This window comes from Cynara cardunculus, assembly GCF_001531365.2.
Source record: "Cynara cardunculus var. scolymus isolate 2C chromosome LG 2, CcrdV1, whole genome shotgun sequence".
Taxonomy (NCBI): Eukaryota; Viridiplantae; Streptophyta; class Magnoliopsida; order Asterales; family Asteraceae; genus Cynara; species Cynara cardunculus.
Genome location: NC_037529.1, coordinates 57,369,140 through 57,383,204, shown reverse-complemented (window position 1 = coordinate 57,383,204; position 14,065 = coordinate 57,369,140). Strand labels below are relative to the sequence as shown.

At 36.3% G+C, this 14,065-nt stretch overlaps 1 protein-coding gene across 1 annotated transcript; it reads left to right on the top strand.

Annotated features, from left to right (window-relative positions):
* Window positions 1-648: 648 nt before the first annotated feature.
* Window positions 649-13,771, top strand: LOC112508042. Its single transcript, XM_025112825.1, has 12 exons — window positions 649-835; window positions 2,578-2,724; window positions 2,830-3,012; window positions 4,536-4,618; window positions 4,700-4,898; window positions 7,078-7,199; window positions 8,019-8,085; window positions 8,249-8,299; window positions 10,976-11,028; window positions 11,390-11,600; window positions 12,586-12,756; window positions 13,498-13,771. Exons 1-12 carry the CDS (start codon window positions 767-769, stop codon window positions 13,555-13,557), a joined length of 1,416 nt encoding a protein of 471 aa, XP_024968593.1. The 5' UTR covers window positions 649-766; the 3' UTR covers window positions 13,558-13,771.
* The last annotated feature ends 294 nt before the right edge of the window (window positions 13,772-14,065 follow it).

Sequence of the window (14,065 nt, the reverse complement as noted above, 5' to 3'; positions counted from 1 at the left end):
ATATGATGTATTAATACATTTAAAATATTATGTAAAATAAATAAATATTTAAAGTAACGATAGATTCTCGATATAAATTAATATGTATTTGTTAAAATTCGATATATTAGTTTTTATAAAAGTTAAAGTGATAGGATTCTAAAAAAGTTTGAAAAAACTGAGAGTTTTTATCATAGTATTTTAAATTATTGAGTTGACAATGATATAGAATGAAAAATCCATAAAAGTAAGAACTGATGTTGTTTGACAGTTGCTGAATGGCTTGATGCAGAATGATTAAGTGGTTAGAATGATTAAAAGGCTCTCATGATACAGTACAAAATGATTAGGGTGCTTAATGGTTAAGGGAGACTCAAAATATAAAATCATTCAGAGGGTTTTAAAACCATTAAGAGATAGATTTTTTTTGTCTAACAAAATTTATCTTTTAATTGATTCAGAGACTGTCTCTTAATTGAACTATTAAAAGGTATACAAACAACCCCAAAACATTATGATGCTGTTTGATAATTTTCTAAGTTTTTATTTTAAAATTGTGCTGAAATGTTATTTAATTTTTTTTTATAAAAAAAAATGGTTTAAAAAACAAAAATATATGTTTTTTTTTTTTGAAAAAACATAAAAAAAGGAATAATATTGTAATTTTGAGGATTGAATTTGGGGAGCACACAGGGATCAGTTGGTGTCGTAAGATAACCCATACAAGTGGCTTGGGTTCTTCTCGCAAATCAACCGTCGCAGCTCCAGCTTCCGGTTCTTCTCGGCCATGGCAATGGCAATGGCCATGGCTGTCGTTCGTCCTTCACCATTTCTAGGTCACATCGATTTTGGCCTTGTAAGCTTTCTTCCTTCTCCGTTTATTATATGTCTCTATATGCGGATCATATAGATTCTCCAGTACTTGATTGTAAACATCGGGTTTATAGTAGTTTCAATTGCTATGTCGTTTGACTGGAGATGTTCATTTTGTGTAGTAAGCGATTCTGTTTGCCACTGTAAGGATGAGTGATCAGTAATCTGCTTTTCTGGCTATCTAGTGTACATATATTTGTTATGCTGGCTGTAATTTTATGCCCCACCTTCTGAGAAACTACACTTCGATTATGATGGCAGTTAAGTTACTTTTCAACATAAATTCTGATATCGACTTTAAACTTTTTATTCAAGAAAAATTTGCTAACTACATGGAATCTTATAATCGGCAGTGCAAATAGACAATTGCTTTCCATCAGTTTGAGATGAAATCTTACCAACTTTGCAGACATTTGCAAAGTACTAGGCTTGACAACACAAAAGGGAAGCTTCAATTGGTTGGAGCTTGGAAATTGGAGACAACTTTTAGACCAATTTGAACCCCATCAGAATATCAATCATGTTCCCTAAAAAAGTGATACAAGTCGACTTTTTTGGTCAGAAGAACTAATTTTCAACTTCAAGATTGATATGGATTTTGCAAGTCCCTTCTCGCAAAAAATTGATAATTGAAATGACCTTTCAACAAATACTATGAAGGGAGAAACGTGATAAGTCATAGGTTTGATTGTAGAAGTCGACCTCTATCTCGCATTTTGGAACGTATGAAGGAAAATTTATTTGTCTAGTTGTCTGTTATGTTTTTTCTGCAAGTCATGGATGAATAGAAGTAGTCTCTTATTACATGACCCCCACATCCCCAAGTATTTTGGGTTGAAGTTTTGCTTGAACTCCAGTTTACACGTTACCAAATATTGTGGTATTCTAGTGTTATTTTGTGTCATTATTTTTGCATTGCATCACCATATATACCTCTAATTTTATTGTTCTGACTTCTACCTGCCATTATAATGCATTTGGTTCCTTATTCAATGATCTATCTACTGATCTTTTCTCAAGGCCTAAAGTGTACTCATTTTATTTTATTTTATTTTCTAAATAAACCATCGCTTGGACTGTAGTTACTATTTTAAGCTCTGATACCGAAATCACTTGTTTGATCTCCTTGATTTTCAGTTGCTGTCTGACAAAAAATAAACTGTTCAGGTTATCCTCTTGGACCATGAACTATCTTATGCTATATATTGACTTAAAGAAGTCAATAAAATGGACCTTGAGCTGGAAAATTCTTACATAAAATGCGAATTTGTTCTTTTGATGAAATAGAATGAATAGAGCAAGTCCAACTTATAAATACGTATGTAGGTATTGTTCTTTGGCATTCCACAACCTGGGAGGCTGGAGCTTATTTGAACCCCACAAGTTTAAACGCCAATCCTGGACAATTCCACTATCAATTCTGGATTAGCTGCTGAACCTGGATATTATATTGTTCATGAATTTGTTCCTAACATTGCCTTGGTAAACTAGGTTGTTTCCATTATTGAAATATATAAACCTCACATTTTTTTTGGAAAAAGGGGACGGATCCCCTAGGAAAAAACCTCACATATTTACCCTTTACACATTCGGGTTTGAAAACCTATTATGACTATTATTAGTTTTTCGTTATTTCCCCATGAACCTGTGGAAGCATTTTGAAAACGGCTGTGCATATTTTTGGGTTTCTTTTCTGATAAATTCCTTCATAATTTCCTATTGTAGGGAGGCTTGTCATGCAGAAAACAATTCCCTACTCCCAATCAAACATCTAGAATAAAGGCACTCTTCTGGGAACCTAAGAAGGCTGCAGATCCTCCTGAAATGTATCTCTCTTTAGACAGCTTCACATCAACCAAAATTAATGTGAAGGTGTGTAATATCGTTAACAATAATTTTTTTTGCTATGGAGGCTTCTGGTTCCCATACTTGCCCTTGTAAGTTGTAACGTGTGCTGCTCAAACTGTTTGTATTTAGGAAGACTCATCAAACGCCGAGAAAGCTAAACATATATCAGTTTCTGTAGTCTCTTCAATTTTGGAAGTTCCATCTGGTGATTGGGATGAGTGCAGTCTCGATGCTACTGGTCCAGAGCAATTTAATCCTTTTCTTTCTCATGGGTTCCTTTCAAGTTTAGAGGAGTCAGGTTCTGCAGTGAAGGTTAGAAATTTATCTTCAGCAGTATTTCCTACTAAAATTTGCATAAATTAACAACTGAGTGTATCCGTCACATCTTATATATTATAATGTTTATATCATCTTTGTGATACATTTACTCTGGGCATATATCCTCTTCATCAAGTCATGTAATACCACCACCACTTAGACCTGTAAGTTCATAGCTATTACCAGCTTGTAATTTAAGACTGTCAGTGTCAAGTCCATACATGCCACTTCATATGACCCCAAATTTGACATGAGATCATGGTTCTGTTAAGTAGGTATAATCATTAATTGACTTGGTGGTTCTTTTTGATACATCTACATCAGTTTCAATTGTGAGTTTCATCTATGCAATAATGTTGTTTGGTGATTGAACTTTATGGGAGCTTAACCCTTTGTTACTAAAGTCAATTTGTAGAAGTGAGGTGGTTTTGAACAACTTCTGCTTCGCACTTTGGTGATTGCCATTATAAACTGTCTATTCTTCTTACGGACATCCGACATCCTACCCAGTTATCACTAGTCTGCTGACTTCAAACTGTTAAAAATGTAAGAACTGACATTGCCGATCTTCAAGTAAAATTACACTAGGCAACATGTCTCGTATCATGCTGATTCTCCTGCCTCTATACGTCAATCCATTACCAACACTGTCCTACAACACCCACACCCAGTGTTACCAGCTGCCGCTGCCACTGTCCTCCGCCCTTCAGCGACATATTGTACCCCCACTAATACAGTTCCCTGTTTCTTAAGAACATAGCAGAACAAAAATCTCTATGGTCTGTTATCCTCTATAGAAACTAAAAGGTTTCAAAAGATTTTTTTTTATCAGGGGCCGTGATTGCTTCCCAAGTTCCCATACTTCAAACATTTGTTCTATCATGGGCCAGGGACAAAGGAGCGATGTAAAAGCTATAAATCTTGGGCCCTCCTTATTATTACTCTCCATTTTAAATTCATATCCCAACAGGTTGTGTAAAACCTTCTTACGGACCTTTCAATGAACAATTTAGCTTCTCTCCTAACTCTTTCAATTTGAAATCTGCGAATAATTCTTGGTTCAGGGAGCTGTAAAGGATTCATCATTCAAAATGGCAATCACCAGCATGTGACTATGCTGCTCCCCAGCTTTTCTCATTAAAGAAATTTGATGAATCGAAATGACAATCACCAGCGTGTGAAAAAGTTTGTTGAATATCACCAAACTGTTAAATTAATTCGAAGCACCAAACTGTTACCACCCTTAATTTAATCACAATACGACATTTTGTCCTTTCATTGAACCACAAATCAAGGTTTTCAATACATTGAACAGGTGTCAACTGTCAAAATTGTATATGACCGGTGTATAGTAACAATTGGCAACTCATTTCCTTTCAAATTGCTTTCTTACTTGATTTGTATAATGACAATAGTCTTCATGGTTTGATAAATGCTAAACATGCCTTCTATTTAGTTCGAGGTTGTTTCTATAAAAATGTCATACTTCATTGCATTTATCCTTGATGCTAGTTCAGGAAACAGGATGGCTTCCACGGCACATAGTTGCACAGGATGAAGATAAAAATATACTAGGCGTGATCCCACTCTATCTTAAAAGGTTATTACATGCAATGTTCATAAATATTTATAAAAGCATGCATGGTTGCAGTTAGCTAACATCTCTTTCTTTCAATCACAGTCATTCATATGGTGAATATGTTTTTGACCATTCATGGGCTGATGCCTACTACCGTTATGGTTCGAGGTATTATCCAAAGTTACAATGTTGTGTACCTTTTACTCCTGTACCTGGTCCAAGGATCTTAGTGCGGAACACGTCAAACAAAAATCAAGTCTTTGACATTTTAGTTTCTGCTATGAAGGATTTGGCGATTAAGGTATTATCTTTTTCTGGGCTCATCATTAATGTATATGGTTGAACTTGGAACTAGCATTTTTATTTTATCAGATGTCTATTTTTATATAAAACAAAGTACTTCAGTTTCGTCAACTCGATAGATGTTAAACTGACATCGGTTTCATTGGAGCTTTGATAATCCTTGTTTGACGGAAATATAGCAGCATCAAAATCAGATCCTAAACTCTTGTGATATTAAAAGAAACAAACATGTTGCCAGAGAAAGAAAAATAAAACAATGTGTTTATAGCATCTAGGCAGTACTTTTTATTCTTCGTCATCCATAGCTGAATGAATGTTCAACTTATCGATATCCAGGAAGAACCCTTTACACAAGCAAATAGAAACCTAGGAAATCACACCAGGTTCGTAATGGTGTTACAATGCCGTATGTCATTGCAAAATAGGAATTAGCCAAGTTCAAATACATATTAGTGCATGGGTATGCCTGTGCTGATAGATAGCCATGATTTTACTTCAAGAACTCTAATGCAAGACTATATTTTTAATTTCTTTCCTATCTGGCTTTTCTTGATGCATCTTAGATACACATTTAGCATGAGGACCCTGGTTTTGTTACAGAAATCTGTAGTCCTAAGAGTTTGGCTTCATCTGTGAAAATCATTGATGCCTCTCCACCCCTTGTTTATGGTGTACCAATGATGCAATAGGATCATTTATATTATTCAATAGCCAAAATCTGGAAAACTGATTTGTATTTTTTGACAGATCAATTAATGATTTGGTTAATGCAGAGGCCTTATACAAAAATATTAGAAGATCATTGACATATTCCGAGCCTCTTAGACCTCTCTTCTTATGTTTTCCTTTATTAAGACCAAAGAAGTAGTGTAGACCTTAAGGACTACTATTTACTATGTTACCTTCTGCTTAGGTTTCTTTACTTGAGCAAACTATCAAAACAATCGGTTGTGGTAAAGATGTGCTTGTATCCTGCCATTGGATCCCATAACTGAAGATGACAGTGTCACAGCCCTATGTTCTTGCGATGAAGATAACCATACTAAAAGATTACTTTCACGTTATGGATGTTAACAGAAGGAGAATAAAAGTAGATCTTTTCCATCACCAGTACTGTGTATAAGTTATTCATCTTTCTATATTCACATCAACCCCAAGGTAGAAAAAGGGCAACAATGTTCACAATCTTTTTCTATTAATTATGAATCACTTAGATACCCAGTTGCTTAACCTAGGTGCCATTTATTCACAATGCTCATTATGCTGTTAAAATCGCGATATATCGGATATCGGACTCTGGAAAAATATCGGTGGTGAAATATCGGTCAAAATATCGGTTCTGATAATATCGCCGATATTTACCGATATTTCACCGATATTTTGATGGAAAAATCGGTCCGATATACTGATTTTCTATAAGACAAATGTTTGGGCTTAATTTATTACATGTCGGGCTTAGTTTTTTGGGCCTCTTTATTTGGTCAACCAGTCAACACATATATTAAGTCTCACGCTTCTTCTCTTCTCGGTTCTTCACAGTTCATGCTTCTTCTCTTCTCGGTTCTTTCACAGTTCAYGCTTATTGTTTGCGATTAGCTCGTTTATGAACAYTTTTYCTATTTTGTTTTGTGAGACTTGTTTATGTGATGTTTTAGTTTTGGAACTATATTTCTAAACTCTAATTAATGCATATGATATGTTTATGGATGCATACATATATATATATATATATATATATATAATTCTAAGAAATATTATATTAACCGCTATTTTGGACCGATATATCATCGATATAACCGGAATATTGAATATCGGTCCTGACCGATATTTTGTATTTTGACCGCATTAACAGCATAGCTCATGGTTTTAGGGACAGTGGATTGAGATTATTATTTTGTAGGTACAAAACAAGCCCTCCATCCTGAAATTATACATCTGTCTTAGTTCGAGTAGATTTGAAATACTGAATGCTTTATATTTGATTAGCTCCCCTAGCTTTGTCGATTTTCTGAATGTCATTTTCTTAAGGAAATGCCTGCAAATTAATTTGCCTATCGTTGTCACCAATTCTGGAAATACGGGAAGGTTTCTTTTGAGCTGGAGAGTTCTAGAAGTTGCTGACTTGTTAAACTGCTATTGCCTGGTCCAATTTTGAGTTTGTATTTGCACTTTGGCAGTTTCAAGTTTCATCGTTGCACATAACCTTTTCGTCCGAACATGAATGGCATGCATTGAAGGACAAAGGTTTTCTACAGAGGACTGGTATGCAGTATCATTGGAAAAATCGCAACTACAAAAAGTGAGCAATATGTTATCTCTTGGTCATAGATCATGTTTTCTGCCTTCTTGAATGAGTTACAATCACTTTCTCAAGTCATTGCTTTTAATTTACTTCGGTATGCATACCCTTGCTCAAGAGGTGACAAATTTATAAAACACAATTTCCAAAAGAAAAGGTAATGTGAGTTTATTGCTTGTCTTTTGAAGCTTTTGTAAAGGGACAAGGTTACAATGTCCACATATGGTCAAGTAGTTTGTCAACTATGTGCCAATTTCAAAGAGGATGGCTAGTTTGGAAGAGAGAGACGATAACAATGAACGACTATGGATGTGCATAACGTTACATGGATTACATAGTACTTGTGATAAATATTTACTCAATACCTTCAGTCTCGACTGATTTGGTACTTGCATATAGCTGATAAAAAACCTACAAACACCAGTTATTTATTCTATTGCTGGTTGTAGATTATGTTATTAATATTTTTAAGTAACGTATTTACTCATTGTTCTGTCTTCTCCTGTTCACCTGTCTTACAATTATCATAGGTCCGTCTTTCCCATCTCCAGACCCCTACAAACAAAAAGCATATTTTCTTAATAAGTTATATTTGTATTTTTTCTTCCACGACCAGTATGATACGAGTAAACAAAATGTTGAATTTTGATATGCTTTATTTTATTCACTATATTTAAAGTTTTATCTTCACTTCAACCATTTTATTGGTTATGCATATATTATCTATGTTATCACAAACTGTCAATCTGTTACTATCATGCATAATTTTCTAATAGTTTGTTCCCTCTCTCTGATATCTGCGTTTTCTTGACATGACAGTTTTGATGAGTTCTTGATGGACATGAAGCAAAGTAAAAGAAAAAATATTCGGCAAGAGCGCAAGAAGGTACATCTGTTTAATTTGTTGTACTGTTGTAGATCTCTAAATGGAGTGGCCCTCTGCAAGGAAGTTCTACATGCTGTCTAGATTTCAGAATTGTGGGGACCTCTTTGACTCTTCTTACGACTCTGAATAGAGGTGCTTCTTAAATATTTTTCATCTTTTGCAGATACCTGCTCAAAATCTTACAATGAAACGGCTGCGAGGTTATGAAATTAAGGTGTAGTATAATTGATTCTTCCCTTTACGTGTGTTTCTTTTTCCCCCTTTCCTTTTGACATGGTTCTACTTTTGCTTAAAGCACAAACAAGACACAAGTGCATGTATGCTTTAAGCTTCTAGGACAAGTTTAATGTAATTACATTGTTAAATGCTCAAGGTAGTGGAATTTTCTTGGCCTTACATAGGAGTGTGTGGAAGGAAAATTTACACATCCAGGAACTATAGGGGGTTTACCTATTTATGTTTTGTTTTAAGTTTCACATTTTATAGCTAACCTAATTCGATTGAGAAGCATAAAGAGCGTCGTAGGACTTACAGCATGCTGTTCATAGATCTGGAGAAGGCATATGATAGCATCCCACAGAACATGAACTGAGCTTGGAAAGGAGGGGTGGGGTACCATAGAGGTATGTCAGGGTAATACAGGATATGTACGGGAAAACGAAGACTTGTTTCAGACTCCTATGGGTGAGAGAGTGCTAAGCCTCTCATGGTAAATTATTGTCAGATGACATTGTGCTGGGTGGGAGTGGAGTCGAAGGTAGAAGTGAACAAGAGTTTTGAGCAGTAGAGAGCAGTATTGGAGACACAAGGCTTACACATTGGTCAGTCTAAGATCTAATACATGTGGTGTAGTTGTAGTAGGGAGTGTATTGGCGGGGGATAGACATCAACATTATTTTTGGGGCAGGAGGGTATCTTAAAAGTACTGTCTTGAGTATTTAGGCTCCATGATTCAGAAAAAGGAGAGATCAAGGATGACATAACACATTGCATAAGGACAGGGTGGCTAAAGTGAAGGGCTGCCACGGGGCTGTTGTGTGACAAGAACGCCCCACTAAAGCTGAAGGGCAAATCCAATAGAGTAGTTAGACCAACTATGTTGTATGGGTTAAATTTGGGGTGACCCGGATGGTCCATGAGAGAAAGTTGGAAGTTGCCATAATGACGATGCTTAAATGGACATGTGGTGGGATCATGCTGGATAGGATACCTGACAAGGTATTCTGGGTCGAGTCGGGAGTTGTGCCTATCATGGATAAGTTGAGAGAGGGAAGATGTAGTAGTTTGGATACCTTCGGAGAAGACAAATGGCGTCTCCAATGAGGTGGGTAGAAAGTGGGACTGTTGAAGGGTGGAGGAGGACGTGGGATGAGCAACTGAGGAGGGACATTGAGGCCTTAGACATTTCAGAGGACATGACGGAGATTTTGGAGGCACAAGACTATGATAGCAGGCTAGGGTGTCGGGACCTGTAGATAGCGTCCACAGGAGGGAGGTAGTTGGAGAGGCTTTTGTTGTAACTTCTTGGTCGGGTTTCTCTTAAAAGAAATAGCCACACTCTCACTTCGCCTGTTTAATTATGCCCTTGCTGGCATTCTGGCGTTTCAGATGTGATGCATACATGTAGATGTGTTGTATTGTCCTATCATCTTACCATTCCTTGAGAAGGTTGTGGTTCCATTCAAAGAAAGCTCAAGCTTTTTGGTATGATAGCAACTGTATTTGCAGAGATTTGACTATGATATTATCTTTCCCTTCAAAGTTCTCAAATATTGTCAAATAGACAGGATCCATATAATGTTGCTCTTAATCCCAAGCATGCAGGACCATTAATTTCTAAAATCTAACAAAAATGCATCTCTCGTACTTCTTTAATTGCTTCATCATATTATAATGTATAAGAGTAAATTACAAAATCATCCCTGGAATTTAAGAAAACTCTCAGTTTTTGTCAATTGACTTTCGAAATTACACAAGACACTCTACTGTTTGCATTTTGTTAGGGATTTCATTCCTGGCCCTAACGGGCACCAAGTCCATCCTTTAAGTGCCCATACGTGCAGTCATGCAATGGAAATTTGGTCAGTTTTCATTTTCTTTTATAAATTTTTTTAGTGTACAGGTTTGTAAAACATATGTACAAGTGTGTAAGACATTTAAATAAAAACCAACTAAATGTAAACCACTCCCCCTACATCCTCACCAGCAGCACCAACACTTCCATCAGCGTCTTCTTTCTCCACCGACAGGAACATCCCCGGCACCCATGACCCCAACAGCCCCACCAACACCGTCACCCACTAGTACCACCTTACCACCACTCGCTGCTTCTGCCCCACCTCCATCCATCCTTGAGCACACTTGATTCCTTGTTAACCTCCTGAATAAGCTCCATAGCCACTATCGTTCCAGCTTCTGAAGAACAGACCATTTGGGTCAATGAGTTCTCATTTGGATGATCAGGCAGGAAAACCCTACTAGAAAAACTAGGGGGCCTTGGTTTTGATAACACAGGGGGTGGTGGCTTTGAATGAGGGCGGGGGATAGGTTTTTTTAAAATGCTTTATACACTTGTACAATAACAAAAACTATAAAGGAAAAAGGAAATGACCAAATTACCTCATGTGGCTAGCACAGGAAGGGCACTTAACGGATGCACTTAAATCCTGTTAGGGCCAGGGACAAAATCTTTAACGGAATGCAAACTTTTTAGTACCTAGTGTAATTTCGAAAGTCGAGTTACGAAAACCAGAATTTTCATAAACCTAGGGACAATTTTTGTAATTTACTCCATATTTGAAGTCTTCTTAACCTTCACATGCAAAAAACGTGATCTTATTTTGTCAATTTTAACAACTTGATCTTATTTTGTCTATTTTCTCACCGACAGGCCAAACACTGGGATACGTTCTATCAGTTCTACAGAAACACCACCGACAACAAGTTAAGTGCATACGACTCATCCTTCATCCATTGGTTTTTTAATCATACACTCCATCCTTCCATTTAATTTTTCTGTCCCCGAAAGTGTCATATTTCAATACTTAAGCGTTAAAATAAATTTTGAGTTCTTTTATGACCTATCCTTTTTCCGTAAAAAGGATAAAGGGTCATTTTGCTACTATTATGTGTAAAATTGCGGGACATGATTTCTTCAAGATCTTAAAGGAACCTTTTTTGGGAAGGAGGGAGTGTTTATTTTGGTGAAACTTGCCATAAGTTAACTTTTTACCGATGTTTATTAATTCTTAAAGCTTATAATCTTTCACTCTAACAATTATGTTATTCATCTACACTTTCATAGGTGGGGTACTGCTTATCTAACAAGAGAATTTTTTCATATCATGGGCTCAAAGATGGGGGATCACATAATGCTAATTGTTGCCCAGGAAGGGGATGAGCTTGTTGCAGGAGCTCTTAATCTTATCGGAGGAGATACAATCTATGGGCGGCTATGGGGATGCCTACCACGAGTGTATTATCCAAGTTTGCATTTTGAGGCATGCTACTACCAGGTTCGGCTTTAACTATATGAAGAAAATGAATTTTAAGCATTACCATGATGACATGCATTTGTTTTACCATCACAAGAATTTAATTACAAATTTTATTGTTCTGGGAAGTTTTAGTTTGTTCCCTTCTGCCCCTGAGAATAAGAATTTCACTGGAATTATGGAAGGTGATAAGAATTAATATGTGCTACCATAAAAAGCGGTGCTTGCAAGCTGTTGTATTGTAAGTGCAGACTATCAACTATGAGAGATAGACATTAGCAGTTGCAACATAATTTGTGCAGCAAGAAATGGTTTTTAAGATGTGTACTTTTGGTGGTTTTGGGTGGTTTCCACACTCAAAGGAAGAAGTCTTAGGCTAGCCGATAAACTAGTCATTTTTGGTAAAAACTAGCCGGTAAGCTAGGTGAAAAATGCATAATACTTAGAAAGGACATGTTGAAAAGTTAACTGGACGAATATAAGGGGCATAAATGGAAAAAAAACCTAGAGCTTGTTGAAACACTACTTGAAGTAGCTTTTCAAAAAGCTAGCTTATGGCTAACCAAATGGGGCTTTTTCAATAAGCTCAAAAATAAGCTAGCTTCTGGTTTCCAAACACAGCCTTAGATGTGTCAATGCGATACCAGTACTTTTTCTGTAGTGACTGCTAATAATTTACGACCTCATCAACTATAGTACTCTTTCCATCCCATAAAAATTGAATGCTTGACTTGGCAGAGTTCGAGAGAAGTGTTAGTATTGGTCAGATGTCTAAATTATCATTTGATAATGATTGAATCGAGAGAATCTTGTGGACCAAGTTAACATTACTCTTCCACCCTCATCATCACTATCAGGCCACAGTACTTAACCATCCCATTTGTACTAAGAACATAAGCAACTATCAATGTAGTTGCATATTTGGGAAGCAAAGCAGTAGTCATTACCATAATCTAAGAATTTGTTGCTTTAGGGTTTCACTTTCCTTTTTCTTTCGATATTACAGGCGATAGAAGCTGCTATTGAGCTGAATCTGGACAAAGTAGAGGCAGGAGCACAAGGCGAGCACAAAATTCAGCGGGGTTATCTGCCCGTGACCACTTACAGCTCCCATTATTTACTAGATGAAGGTTTTAGTCAAGTCATTGGCAACTTCCTGTCCCGTGAAACAGATCAGGTAATATAGTTATTCATTAGGGTGGACACGACGGGATAAGACAGAACATAAACTCGTGGTCCCACATTTGGCGCAACATTAAACCGAGTTGGGACGAGACTAAGTGGGACAAAAATGCATTCATTTGTCCAACCAAAATAGATGGAACAAAATCAAGAAGATGGAACCAAATCTTTTTTTTTTTAAGTAAATACGCACTCACCGGTAACCTTTGTACCCATGACCTCATGGGAGGCATGGATTTACTAGTTACAAGGATACTGCTAGGCCAATGACCCTTTGGTAAGATTTAACAGGATTTGTAAATTACTAAAACTACTCATGTCAAATTAAAACCCTTAAAATCTTCGATTCTTTCACCCATCTACTCATTCTTGCTCGTTCAAGCCTGTCCAGTCCCATCTTCCAAAATGCATGATGTTCTATCACTCCTGTGGAAGCCAACTTCCACATGAACATATATGCACCCACGTGCACAAACTTGTGTTTGTTCAAATATAGATTCCTTGAGATTGATAGTAGATTGTGTAACAAGTAATCTTAGCACTTCATGCATTCTGATTAGTTTTGTGCTCGAACTTGATCTTTCTCCCTTTTTTGACCCTCACCACGTTTAAGAAACAGTTTGAGCGAGTCTTACTAAGCTGAATCTTAACAAGACTCGAGAGTTTGAACTTCAAATGTAGTTGGTATTATGTATATCGTGATTAATTGTTGGTTTCTTTTGTGTGATTTGAACAGGTGAAGCTTGTTACAGAGCTCATAAAGGATTCTGGTCCTTTCAAAGATGGGATAATATAGGTAAGCAATATGAAACTAGATTTAATATGTTGAATCAGAAATAGGACAACTATAAGAAGTAAATTCAAAGGTTAAAAGGGTAAATGAACTTGATGCAATGTGCAAGTGTAAATAATACCTTATTGTGTTACATATGTAGATAGATAATGAAGTGTATATATAATGTAATATGGTGTAGCATTTGAGACTATGATTATAAATACCTTCAATTTTTAAAGTACATAGTATTGATATATGGTAAATACAATAAGTAAATTCACATATTTCCTCACTTTTGGTGTTGTTTGAATCCCTGACCTCTTGGGAAGCCCGAGACAGGAATACTGCTAGGGCAACCTTTTTACCTTTTCCGCTCGAGTTTAAACATGTGTTTGTGTTTGGGGTTTATTCACAAAAATCAAAACACTTCTAAATTTCAAAGTTAAGTTCTCGAAGCCTGATTTCTCGTGTTTTAGTGATTAATAAATATAATACTGTATTTTAAATTAGGGTTTTTTTAAGAGTGTTT